Raw genomic sequence first — 14,858 nt, 5'->3', positions numbered from 1 at the left:
TCCCTTTTTGCACCAGGAGCCATGCGTTTAGCGACCAACCTCCTTGGTTGAGGTTCTTTTGATAACCACTGATTAGGCATCCCCTTGGGGATCCAGGTGTCATGACAGAGAGAAACAGATTACAAACATTTCCACAGATATACACCCATAGACACATACGTTATATATAAACATATCCTTAAATATCTATAAACAATCTTGGGGTGCAACAGTAGTGCCCAGTACTTGTGGGAAAGTCCATCTATAATCAAGGTCAATGAGAAGTCCTCGGTCTGAGCCATGGGAGCGGTCTTTAGTTGCAAGTTTCAAAGAGTCCTCCAAGGGATTTTCCTTTCAGAACAAAATGTTTGAGCAATCTGGTGGGGATATGTCTGACAGTTTAAATGCTTCCTCGAAAAGGGGCAGGCCTCCTAGCCCCCAAAGGTCAGCAAGCAATCCATCCTTGAAGGCTGTAAGAAAAATTCCTGTTTCCCTTATCCCTTTTCTTGAAAGACAGTATATTCACTATGTTAGCTTAATATTAGCTTAATATAAGCTTAATAATCATATAGATCTTAAATAACAAGATATTTATTAACAAAGAACAGAATTACTAAGTAATCAACAATTATTCCAACTAAGCTAAATAATAATCACATAGACAAAGTAAAATGATACGTTACACAAAGAGGCTGTCCTCTGTACCCTGCACCTTTGAGAGAGAATGAGAGTAAGTAAAAGAAAGAGAGGTCTAAGAGGCATAGGATGTATATAAGAGACTAGGATATTTGGGAGAAGAGACATAGGATGTATATAGGAGGATAAGAGAGTGATTTGGGAGAAGAGGCAGAGGATGTATATAGGCATATAAGTTGCTAAGAGAATAAGAGAGTGATTTGTGGCTGTTGTCCCTTCTTATACATCTCCAGGACCCCTTGCCACATCCAGCCACACCATGCATCCACCCCTTACTCAGGTGTCCTCCCATCTTTGGAAACACCCTGCCCCCAGGTGTCCACTGATATTATCCAGCAGGTGGTGCTGTTGTATTGAGGGCAAGTGCTTCGAGTTGGTTCTGGCTTCTTTGATGTCATCCGATAACAGTGATGTTTACACACCTGGCAGGATATTCCTGCTCAAAGAGATGTTATCTCTTTTGTGATTGCTTGGTATCAACCTCCCACTGTAATCATTCTGTTTAATTCCCAGAGGCTTTTACGAGTCAACCCCCATCAAGTTCCACTGGTTTGTGAGCTTTTGTCAAAACTTGTCTGAATTTAAGAACAGAATAGGTGGGGCAAACCTCACTGAAGTCTATAGGTTTCATATCCTGCTACCTAAATCTCAAGGTTAGCCCTGCCATGGGGGGCGTGTATCAATGCTAAAAAAAATACGTTTTAAAATATACAGCATGGCAGGGAGATACCCTCATTTTTGTGCGTATTTGTAAACATCAATGCAAAAAAAAATGCTAAGCCTTATACATTACATTCTTGGGAGATGCCTTTAACCCCTTTTCCCACCCACCTTTAACTGAACACTCGATAAGAGGCCTATGTTGCCATGCTACAGTAAAAAAAAATTCATAGATGCCCTTAAATTTGTGCTTTGTTTTTGTTTGTAACCCAGATATTAGACTAATAAACTGGAAAAGTGTGTATTTGTTTTAATTAAAGATCTCCACAGCTAAATATAAATTCTTGGAACTAATTGTTTTCCTACACATTTCTTTTATTACAGATGGTGTACTTTGGATGGAAAAGATGACCCAATAGAAGCCTCAAAAAATTCATTTTTTGTTAAAGTGCTCCAGAAGTTACTAAATGAAGGTATCACTGCATATCACATTACACATTATCCTATTTGCATATTAAATGATCATATATAAATGAACATAATGTAATTCATTTGCATTAAATTTTTATCAAGCTTTGATAGATCATGACATACATGTTCAACTCAAATCTTGGGATAAAGCAGTCAACGTTTATGAAACTCATAGTATTTCTTTTAATGGCATCTCATTCCCTAGGTCTGGTAATGGTGTCCATCCCTCCATAATTTTTAATATGCAACCCATGCTGGAATTTCCCTAGGTGGAAGCCTCTTCTGTCTTTGCAGGGAAAAATCCCTATTCGTTGCACATTGACCATCCCAGTGAATCCCTTGGACTACAAAACTCCCACAGCCAACAATGTTGGGGGGAGAAGGGGGGTGTTCTACAGTTCAGCAAAACAAACTAGGCATAACTGACAACTAGACATCTAATGGACAACTGACAACTTGCCATTCAATCTAGCAAAAGGTCTTTCTTGACATCTCATTAAAAGTTTAGGAACCAAGTGCATTTTTGCCAAGATCAACACATATTTTTTACATGCAGTGTTTTCATATGGATAATTTGTATGCATTGCTTTTGCTTTTTTTTCCCTAAAAATATGCTTGTACGTATCGGTATCACCTTAGAGTGTGTGTGTGTGTGTGTGTGTGTGTGTGTGTGTGTGTCCGCTCTTAAATAGCCTATATATCTTTTTTTTTTCTTTGTGTTTTTACAGGTAAAGATCTTAAAAGTTACTTACCAGATGTAAATGCTCTTCTTCAGTCAAGTGAACTTAGCAACCTGAAGTCAAATCCATGCTTTGAATTTGTTCTAAAAGCAGTCTATGAATATTTTTTGAAATAATATGCCTAATTTTGTAAATGTCTGCTGTTTTGCTCCAACTACGTGTATGTAGCTATGATATGTGTCAATAAATCAGCTTTTTGTTACATGGGGTAATGCTATGATTGTGTGTGTGTGTGTGTGTGTGTGTGTGTGTGTGTGTGTGTGTGTGTGTCTGTCTGTCTGTTTGTCTGTCTGTCTGTTCAAAATAATAGCAGTTCAACATTGCAAACCTGATCAATCACTGTTTTTGGGAGAATTGATATTTTCTACATGGAAAATTTACTAGTAGGTATAGAAGAGTATTAGCAATTCAACAGGCATGACATGCATGCTGCTAAACTGTGTAATTGTATCAATAATTGAAAGGGCTTATTCAAAATAATAGCAGTTCAATTAGTCATTGTTGCTGTGAAAAACAGCTGTCGGTTACAGCCATTAGTTAAAGGAGAAAGGCACAAATGTTGTAATTGCTGATTATAAAGCATTTCAAATTCTGAGCAAAATGGGTTGTTCCAGACATTGTTCAGATGTACAGTATATGTTGAATAAAAAGTTAATAAAAAATTGAAAACATTAAGTCAACCCCCAAACACTAAATTCAAGCCACTTTACACTGTGTAGACCATGAAGAATGATGGTACAAGCATCATGATATGTGGATGTTTCTAATACTAATGTTTATCACATACCAGGGAATATGAATGCGTTTTATTACATCAAAATACTTGAATAGTTATTGTTGCTTTATGCAAAAAGCAAGTGCCTTTGAAATGGGTGTTTCAACAGGACAACAACCTCAAACACAGTAAACTAGCAACATCTTGTTTCCAGACCAACAGAATTCAGATTATGGTGTGTCAAACCCAATATCCGGACCCTAAGGCTTAGTCTACACGGGCTTTTTACCCAGCGTTCAACATGAGGCTTTAAAAGTTGATGTTTGAAATTCTCATGCATTTCAATGGGCTATTATACACCAGGGCCTTTCCTTGAGGCAGGTTTATGAGCGCTATCTATAATGTTGCTTGCAACATTTAAAAAAATAAAATGCGGAGTTAACACTGAAAAACGTGTGTAATCGCTTCTATTGCATTCAATAGGGCGTTTTCCTGTGTTTATAACCACTTAAAACGAAAAAGCGGTCAAAAACACAGGGAAAACGTGGTTTAAATCAAAACGACTGGCTAGGAAGCTGACGCTCTACTGTATTGGCCAGTTTAAACAAAAGACAAAAAAAATTAAAACAATAAGGTTTTATTTATTGTTCCTAATAAATAACTATAAACTAGTAGCATAGCATGCATAAAAATCAGGAACAGGAACTTTACCAGTTTAAAAATGTGAACCACATTCTTTGGTAATTTTAAAACAAAAACAAAGCTTAACTACATGATCAAAAACAAAAGCTGGCAAACCTAAAACAGTTTATATATTATACTTGGAATATGGTTGTAGAATAGAAAAGCTGTTAATCCAAGACTAACTCAATGTAGTGTTCTAAGAAACAGAATTCCTTCTGCCAGATCTTCTTTCATAGAAGCTCCTAAATCTGACTTGATTATTTTTAGAGCTGAAAATAGTCTTTCAACACTAACTTGGGTGGGTGGCATTGCTGTTACCGTTCTAGCCACATCACTAATAATCTGGGGATAAACAAGGATGACTTCTTCCACAGTCCGTTTCGATGAGTGATCATACTTTTCTACTTCTAATTCTTTAAAAACTAATTCTTCATTTGAAGATGATGAGCCTGAGTTACCAGTGCTTATAGCTTCATCCAGTGGTGGTGGTTCAGGTAGTAGTCCCTTCATGCAAACTGCTACATCATCGAGGACCTTTTTTTGTAGTATCAGTCTGGTCATCGCTCAACAAAATTTGGCTCATTGGATCAACATAAATAGCCGCTAACAAGATTTGATTATCCAGTAAAAGATTCTCTCTTTTCTTTGTTGAAGATACAATGCCATCAGCTTTTAGCACTCCACTTTTGGTAAGGCAATATATCAAGCTCTTCCATTTCAAGAAGAATTTAACAGGTGTTAAATCTTCAGTTTGCAATCTCTTGGTGAGAGTAAAGGGGTTAGAAAGTAGATTTTCCAGTGCTTTACCTTGTGCCCACTGGCTTTCAGGTAATAAAATATTTTTATTGTCCAGTTCTTCAAGAAAGTCTTTTAGTTCAAGCAAATGCTTTATCATCAAATAAGTGTTTCCCCAGCCTGTTGTTTGATCCAAAATGGCTCCTTTTCCTGCACATCTTTTCAAAATGTTATCTATTTAAGGGGGGCCCTGGCTGCAACAGTTATTTGCCTCAATTTGCCAAATTAGAGTAGCTGCATGAGAATCTCAATCCATCTCTTATTGCAAGTTGCAGAGTATGAACAGCACAACACATATGTTGAATAGTAGTACACGTAGATGCTTCTTCAACAATGTTATCCAAAATGTCACTATTCTCTTCGCTTTCACTTTCTCCAATGTCTGTCGTTTCTTCATCTACTTTATTCATTTTCTCAATTGTGCTTAACATATTAGAAGCATTATCTGTCACAATACATAGAATCTTCCTTTTAAATTTCAACATCTAGAACATCCTCCACTAACTTCTGAAGATAGTCACTGGTGTGATGTGCCTGGGTGTGCAAGTATATACTATACACACAACACAGAGCAAGCAGAACAAGGGTCTAGTAGATATCCTGAATATAATAAAGTTTGAAACACAATCATGTAAAAAAAAAAAAAAATTAACTGTAATAATAAAATTAAATAAAAAACACAAAAATCGGCTTTAAACAAGAATGCATAAATAAATAAAAAATACTGAAAATGCAATAATTCAGTATACTGTATAGTAATATATTTTTCTAAAACACCTCCCCAGTGTAAATTTTAAAACAGAGTCTAACATCACATACCTATAGACAAAACCACATAAATATATTTTGTATTGGATTGGATACAGGACTTTGTATTGAATCCAATATAAAATATTTGAATTTCCTGCTACGACCCCGTCGACGGGCGTATGTACTGACTTCACAAGGAATCGTCGAGGGATGCGTACACGAACGCCAGGTGTTCTAATTCTTTCCATACTTCCATGCAAAAAAAAAAATTTATTTTAGATTGTAGACTGAAAGTCTTAGGCATAACTCACCGAAATATGTCCAAAATTTAATACATTTAATAATAAACTTTAAAAAAAAAAAATTTTTATAAAACATTTAAAAAAAAAAACCTTTAAAAAAAAAGGTGTATAATGTAATGTAACTGTACAGTAACTTAAATAATATATATATATATATATATATATTACAATTTTATATAAAAATTTCTTTGTATTGGACTCAATACAGCTTTTCTGTATTGAGTTCAATACAAAGTTATTTAAATTTCCCAGCCCGCCTCCCGCCCGCACCGACACTTGCAGCGACGTCACTGGGAAACCCCGGAGATCGTCACTGCACACGCCGGATGAAGACAGAAGAGGACGGACGTCTCCGGAGGAGCTGCGGGGACAAGGTAAGTATTTTTTTTAGTTGTAATCCGATTGTCATACAATGTTGTATGACAATCGGATTGCACTGTAACGCGTGTTTATATTTTTAGCTACCCCGCGCCTGGTTCGGGGTAACCGATAGTAGCAAGTTTTCTTACCCCGAACCAGGCGCGGGCTAACCGCTCAGGTGGTTAACAATAATTTTTTTTTTTTTTTGACAAATTTTTTTTGCTTTTTTTTTTTTATCTGAATGTTTACCGTTAAATCTCGTTTTTTTTCGGGTCGGGTCTACCCGAATTCCAACAGCCATTTTCGGGTTGAATATAAGGACAACCCGAATTCGAACACCAAAACTACTGCTAACCACCTTCTATATCACAAATGTCTAGAGATCTTACTCATCTTATGTCAATTGAAAAATTAGAAGCTAGTTCCACAGTGGACATGGACAAATGATCTAAATGTTTTTTTTACCCATTGGTCTAATTTTTTTGTTTAAATGTAATTTAAACATCTGAAACACAGTACAGGGGATAAAAACAAAACAATATGGTAACAGTATCAACAAGGGGGAGGTGTCACATTCTTATAAGATAGTCCAAGGCAAAAGAGGCAGTCTTTGTCCATGTGGATTTAAGAGTTGAGGTTTGAATCTGTAGAGATGGTCCTGGATCTGCATGTAGAAGATAATTCTTTATCGGATTGCCAACAAATTATTTTGTGACAGGATGTCATTTTCATCAATTGTATCCAATAGATATTACATACATGAGAAACTTCAGCTCCATTCCATACATTCTATAAATGTTTAACCTCATTGCTTTTGTGTGGGAAAACCTCACATTCTACCATTCATTGTAACAATAGGAAACATGAACTAATCTGCATAAAGAAGGGTGAATGCAACACTGCATACTTGGTAATTTTATTTTTAATTCATTTTCAGAAGGTGTGTGTTGCCTTGCCTTCTTCATTTAGGTAAAATAACAGTCATGCTATTGAAGCAATGTGGAGAAGCATTTAGTTTCAGATGACTAAGTAATCTGTATTTTGTTATTTTAGATTTTGTGGATACTTTAGTCATTATTACTTTGTATAGATTATATGTCATTCTTTATTATGTTTGTTTGTTGTATTATGTAGCACCAATGATTTTTCCCATTTTACCATTCCTTTTTTTTTTTCTTTTTTTTTAAACTATATTGTACTGTTTGAATTTTGAATTTCATTATGCTTAATTTTTCAATAAAATGTTAAAAGAGAAAAAGAATCAAACCCCAAAAAGATGAACTGAAAGAAAAAACCTTTGAAAAGCTTCTCAGTTTGAAGGGTAGTGCTGTACACTGGAAATAGAGGCCCATTACAGTGAAGCGCCATATTTTTGATACTCCTTTTCCACTTGAGTAAGTGTCCTTCAGGTCTTTTGATAGCAACCAAACCATAGAGAATTTCTTGAATTATTGTTAGAGATTCTTTTTTGAAGTGTTTATTGCAAATGTATACATTGAAATATTTCAAATCTATAATGGGGCACTGGTCTCCTGACCACTTCTAAGTTAGGAAGGTGGGCAAATGCAGACCTTTGAACCTCTGGGAGTGTGGCACTTCCACTTCTATAAAAGCAGAGTGGAAACATACTAAAGCAAAAACTTGTTTTTTTCTACCTGATCGAGCAATAAACTTTTCTTGGGGTTGCCTGACAAAGGTCCATATATGGCATCAATTACCTAGGACTCAGTAATGTACTGCATCCAGGCATGATGAAATTGTGAAAGGATTGTTCCTAAGTGTGCTTGAAAGTATTGCCTCCCATCACCAATTTCTTTGGTGGCTTTGGAAAGGGCTTCTGAGATGATCTCTATTGATTAGGAAAAAAAATCCAATAACTCCAAGAAATCACCTAGCCTCTAGCAGAAACAAAATAGGAATGAGTGAGATTTTAAAGCTCCAGTCCTCATCAAAGTTAATCAATTGACACTAGTATAGTACCAGAATGAGTCATGGAACACATTGCAATGCGGCAGAGGCCCCAGCGCTACCCCCATGCATGTGCACACTGGAACCAAGGGCACCGATGAGCAGAACCATGAGATGAAATTTTAGTAACAGCACGTGCATGCCGAGTTTGCATTGAACGGGTGGGGAGAGAGGTTAACACACAGGGCCTGATTTATCAAGCAAGTGCGCCTAAGCTTGCGGCGCGTATATCCACGCCAATATACAAGGCGTATTTCCGTAAACTGAATGCTAGTATACTCGCCTTCACTTGCCAGCCGCATTCCTGCCTTGAAACATGAGCCATAGGGGTTGAGAATATGCCAATTAAGGCGATTAGTTTGCAGCTGCACGATTCAGGAGGATCTGTTATGCGCTGTCAATGGTGAGGTCATAGCAATTAATTAGCGCACACCTGCTCCCTGTATGTACTGTGCTTATCTACAGTCCACTACAGGTCAAATTGAATCTTTAATGCTTAGCTTCTTTTGGGTAAGTACTACATTTTTATGTTACATTATACTGTTACACAAAATTGATTCATTTATTGTTACATTTGTTTTGATACTTTTTGGTTTGCAACACTGCAAACTAAACTAGATCAAGCTGTATATACCCTGTTTCCCCTATGATAAGGCACTGTCTTATATTTTTTGAAATGCCAAAATATGCCCTAGGTCTTATTTTCAGGGGGATGTCCTATTTTTCCATGAAAAAGACTACAGTACACATTTATTGTTGAAAATCACTCATGTGCCATTGATTGTCCCCTTCTGATCACTCATGTGCCATTGATTGGCCCCTTTCTGATCACTCATGTGCCATTGATTGTCCCCTTTCTGATCACTCATGTGCCAATGATTGTCCCCTTTCTGATCACTACTGTATGTACCATTGATTGTCCCCTTATGATCACTGACTCACTTTTTTTTGGCTTAAACGGCCGGGTAACAGACATAGTTAGGGCAGGGATCAGCAGCTTGCTTGTCCTTTGAAGTTACTTTCAGTTTCACTCTGCACTGCAGCCAGCATCGAGGAGTCACACAGAGGCACACAGTATCAGGTATCGGAGGATGTCTTATTTGCGGGGGTGCTTTATTTTAATTGTTTGAGCAAAAATCAGGGGGTGGCTTATTTGATGGGGATGCCTTATCATCGGGGAAACACGGTATACTAATTAGCACTTTATAACATGTCAACACACAATAGTATGAATGTCAAAAAATGTCACTAAGCATTTTCGATCTGATTCAAATTTCATTCTAGTTTGGTTTTATAGAAATCAAATATTTGCAAAAAAGATTGTTGCCAAATGTTATAATACATGTAAATAAGGAACATTTAGTGATTTCACTTGTGTGTGTATGTCAAAATACATTTAAATGCATATAAATACATATGCATTTTCATTATTACTATTTTACCTTGTCTGGTTTGTGGGGTTTTTGTGCCTGGTTTATAATGACAGTTTCTGTTGTTTAGCAATTCTTCAGCAATGTTTTGTAATTTTTTTCCACGAATATTGAGTACAAATGTCTGCATGGTGTCCACTCCAAAATGCTACTTGGACCCCCTCGCTGCCTTTGTCCCATTCTCAAAGTCACATTGTCACATATTGGTATTTTAATGTATTATGTACATATTCCTTACATGAATAAATTGTCAGGGTTTTTATATTTATTTATTTATTTTTAATTTTATTAGTCTGACATTTGCACTTATGTAAATTTGCTGCCACACAACTCCTCTGTTCATTTGTAGTAGTGTTATAGGTTTGTTCGCATTGTGTTGTGCTACCTGATCTTAGCCCCATTGTATACAAACACACTTCCACTTGCTGTCCAAACAGGTTGTCAATTAGCTAACCAGCTGATTTGCATACTCATTCTAACACACCTGATGGTAATGGAAGGAGGTCCAGTTTGCCAAGCACAACATCAAACCACATTGATTACCAAGCTCACAAGCAGGGTCAGGCACTCTTGGAAATGGACTTAATAGTTACATAGTAGAATAGGTTGAAAAAATACATCATTCTCATCAAGTTCAACAACTAGAGAAACAAACAAATCCCAGATATAAAACCCTATAAGACATAGTTGGTCCAGAGGAAGGCAAAAAAAAAACTCTGGTAGAACTTGCTTCAACTTCAGGGGAAAAAATTCCTTCCTGATTCCATGAGGCAATCGGATGTTCCCTGCTTCAACAGTTACTGTTATTTTTACTTTAAAGCCCTAATACCCAGTTATATTCTGTGCTTCTAGAAAAACATACAGCTTTTTCTTAAAGCAGTCTATAGTAGTTTCTGAAACTACTTCCTGAGGGAGCCGATTCCACATTTTCAAAGACCTTACAGTGAAGAATCCCTTCCTTATCCAGGGCTTAAACTTCTTTTCCTGCAGACGCAAAGAGTGCCCTCTTGTTCTTTGTAATGATCTCAAAGTGAATAATGGGGAAGAGAGTTCTCTATATGGACCGTTTTTATATTTATTCAGGGTGATCATATCCCCCCTTAAACGTCTCTTCTCAAGGGAGAATAGATTTAGTTCAGCTAATCTCCCCTCATAGCTGAGCTCCTCCATTCCTTTTATTAATTTAGTTGCCCTTCTCTGCACTCTCTCCAATTCCACAATGTCATTTTTGTGAACTCGTGACCAAAACTGGACTGCATATTCCAGATGTGGTCTGACCATTGCTTTGTACAGGGGCAGGATTATGTCTCCATTTCTGCAGTCTATTCCTCTTTTAATACAAGAAAGTACTTTACTAGCTTTAGATATTGCAGCTTGGCATTGCATGCTGTTATTAAGTCTATGATCTACCAGAACCCCCAGATCCTTTTCCATTTCTGACTCCCCCAAATGTATTCCCCCTTGACAGTATGAAGCATGCATGTTGTTAGCTCCCAAGTGCATAATTTTACATTTATCTATATTAAATGTCATTTGCCACTTGGCTGCCCAATCAAACAGTACATCCAGGTCTACTTGTAGATTATAGACTGTATGGACTTAATGCCATTACATAGTTTTGTGTCATCTGCAAACACAGAAATTGTACTTTTAATCCCAAACCCTATATCATTTATGATGATGTTAAACAGTAAAGACCTCAACCCTTCAGACTGAACCCTTGGGTACACCACTAATTACCTTGGACCATTCAGAGAATTAATCATTAATTACTACTCTCTGGAAGCGGTCTTTAAGCCAGTTCTCTATCCATTTACAGATTGACTTTTCTAAACCTATTGACCCTAACTGCATTAACCGTCTGTGGGGTACAGTGTCAAATGCTTTAGCAAAGTCCAAGTACACTATATCAACTGCTACTCCACTGTCTACCTGTTTACTTACTTCCTCATAAAAAGAGAGTAAATTTGTTTGACAACTTCAGTCTTTCTTAAAGCCATGCTGACTATCACTTATAATATTTTAGCAGAAACTCCTCTATGTGGTTCCTTATCAAACTCTCTAGGACCTTTCCAACTATGTACGTTAAACTAACCGGTCTCTAGTTACCTGGTAATGACTTTGCTCCCTTTTTGAAGATAGGAACCACATTGGTCTTTTGCCAATTCATCAAAGCAAGGATTCAGCAATGCTAACTAAGTCATAATGCCTTCACTCATTAATGCTTCCAATTCCCCTATTTTTTTTGCCATACTTCTACCATTGGTGAACAGGCTCTTTAAACCATTGCTGCATTTACCAGCACTGTTTACCATATCCTTTTGTTATTCAGTACAAATAATACTGCACAATCCAATCTTTGTGTGTAACATGGGAAGCTCCTTATATTTATTTATAATCCTCCCCCCAACTATCCCCAATCCACCCTCCACTAGTGTCTTACTCCTGACTAACCTTTCTGCCACCTTATTTGACTGTCCCTCCCCCCTCTGTCCTAGTTTAAATACCTCTCCACCATTCCCCTAAATCTTTCCCCTAGCACAGCAGACCCTCTTTCTTTTAGGTGCAAACCATCTGTTGCATACAGGTTGTACCCCAATGAAAAGTCAGCCCAGTGCTCTATGAACCCAAACCTATTACACCCTTCCACTATTACAATGGTGTGTTGCAACTGGGATGAGGGTCAGGCTAGTGCAGCTCAAGGAATAGGAGAGAGAGGGGCTTTTTGTGGCGTGTGTATTACTTCATGTTTACTTCAAATAGGTGCAACAAAAAAGGAAAAACACAAGTACAAAATTATTATATAGCATATGGTTGTCATTTTAAATTGCGTCAGGATTGACACGACACTATTTATTTATGGTGGGATATTGTCCTGAAATCAGCACCTGTGATATACATGAGGATATCATCTGCGTATAAATCACATTTGTGTTCTGTGGGCCTGCTCTTAATCCCTCTGTCTGGGTTTCGTCTAATGAATAAAGCCAGGGGTTCTATGGCCAGGGCAAATAACAGCGGTGATAGCATCCCTGTCTAGTACCTCTCCTAATCTGAATCAGCAAGGAAGAATAACCTTTTATTGCTGTCATTAACCCCAATGCATAAACATTCATATCTCCCACAACGATTGTTGTACAAACTTTTCAGGGTACACAGGGGACCCATAGAGCTAATACTAAACTTAATTTCTTAAAGTTTAGTTTTAAGGTTTGGTAAGCAGGCAAATATATATTTGAGGCACCACAGTGCACAGACAATTGGCAGTCCCGTAATGCTCAATACCATGAAAGTGGCCCCGGGGGGTCCCAAATTTGCAAACTCAATTTGGGGACCCTGGTCTTGAAATAGCCAATCGCCACAATTTTTATTTTATATAGAAGGATAGATATCCCCTTTTTTAATGCCTTTTCTTAAAAAAATGCAAAGCCCCTCCCATTATTTAATTACTGCCACGGCAGTAAAGACTAAATGGGATCCTCCTTCTCTAGCTTTCGCCAGGAAGACTAAGAGGAACCGCCTATGTAGATACGTGGGGTAGGAGCTAGTAGAAAAATGTGTCAGAAAAGTTAGAACTCATTTTTTACCAGACATCAGAAATCTAATGCAGAAAGCTAGTATGTAAAAAAAATGACCCCTGAGCTCCTGGAAAGGCCATGAGTACTTCTTCCTGTCCTCCAGTACCTTGAAATCTGAAATAAATAACAATCCGTATATATATGACCAATACAGTAGCTTTTTTTCTTTGGATTCCAGATCATACCCAGCATGATACAGCCTCTAAAAAAGGAGAAAAAAACATATTTATTTTTACTCTTGTATTCTTGTATTATAATCCAAGAAATGAGCCAAGCAAAACAGAAAGGATATAACTCCACGGGTCAGCAAAATCCAGGTGTCAGGTGAAATAGTTTCAGGAGCTCTTTCTCCTTGTGTTAGAGCAGTGGTCGCCAATTGGTGTCTCGCAAGAAAATTTTGGTGGTCCAAAGAAAAATTTGGACATTTTTATATTTTAATAATATTAAAACAAAAAAATTCTAATAATTTTCTTATATTCTGAATTACAATTTTCGTCTTTATATTGCACTGAATTCACGAACTGTACCTGTAGACATATAAAACAAGGGAGGTGCAGCATGACGTCAGTGTACTCATAAGTTTTATGAGGCAACCGTTGCCGCGCTGTACACTTCAGTATTGTTTAGACGATTACAAGAGTCACCTCGCTCTGCGAATACTGATTTTCATCATCTGCTCTTTTAGGTAAGTATGAGCTTAACTGTGCATTTTCTTTAACTGTTATATTTAATGACATTAAATAGTTTGACTTTGATAACTATCATTTCTTGTTTGGTCTTAGATTTGAATGAAATAAACCCATAATTAGTGAGAAAAAGCAATTGAATATTTTGCATTTCTTTAGTACTACCAAAGATAATACAACCAATGATAATAATAACAACAATAATACTTCACTTAATCGTGAGGTGATCAATGAATCAGAGCCTCCACAATCCTTGTCAGGCACCATTAGGAAGATCATTATTTTACAAATGTATTTATCTTTTAAAAAAAAAAAAGTAATATTAGTGGTCTGCGGGATTTAAAATTATGAATTTAGTGGAGGACTTAGATGTTTGAGTCCAGATGGGAGAAAGATGAGATGTGATGCCACCTGCTGGAGATTTGTTGGTAGAAGAAATGCTTCCCAGTTCCTTCAGTAGAGATTCACCTTCTTAGACCATAGAAAATGAGTAAAAGTTATTGTGGTAACGGAAACATAATCTGGAAGGATGAGCCCATTGATATTTGGTGTTATTCGTCAGGAGGGTGTGTAGCAATGGCTTGAAGATTCTCTGCTTCTGGATGGTGGCAGGAGAAAGATCAGTGAAAATTTGTATTGGGTATCCATCAATGGAGCAATCCGTCAATGGCCTGACTGCTCTCATAAATGCTTCATTAGTGTGGTAGAAGTGAGGTTTTGCTATAACATCTCTGGGCACACCGTCAGCTCTAGGGGATCCCAGTGCTCTGTGGATTCTGTCAAATTCCAAATGTCAATCGTCAAAGACCAGCAAAAGGTCCTTCATAAATCTCTTGACAGTGGCTTTAGGTCTTTGATGGATTCAGGAAGACCACCGATGCAAAAATTACCCCGCCTGGGTCTGTTTTCCGAATCGTAAATTTTATTTTGAGCTATTTCCAGGTGATCTTCTAATGATGGGATGGCTTTGGTATTTTGCAACACTCTACGGATATTTTCATCAGATTTTTGTTTTATAATATCTAACAGCTGCCCAAGAGCAAA

At 37.2% G+C, this 14,858-nt stretch overlaps 1 protein-coding gene across 1 annotated transcript in view; it reads left to right on the top strand.

The window, feature by feature from the left end:
• The window catches only part of NUP133 (nucleoporin 133), a gene marked incomplete in the record, with an annotated part of 161,866 nt that extends 159,118 nt beyond the window's left edge, over nt 1–2,748 (top strand). The window contains 2 exon segments of the mRNA XM_072409194.1: nt 1,720–1,808; nt 2,535–2,748. Of these exon segments, the coding sequence (XP_072265295.1) occupies nt 1,720–1,808; nt 2,535–2,662 (217 nt within the window).
• Between the last annotated feature and the right edge of the window lie 12,110 nt (nt 2,749–14,858).

This window comes from Pyxicephalus adspersus, chromosome 4, assembly GCF_032062135.1.
Source record: "Pyxicephalus adspersus chromosome 4, UCB_Pads_2.0, whole genome shotgun sequence".
NCBI classification, from domain to species: Eukaryota; Metazoa; Chordata; class Amphibia; order Anura; family Pyxicephalidae; genus Pyxicephalus; species Pyxicephalus adspersus.
This window is presented reverse-complemented; position numbering and strand designations above follow the sequence as displayed.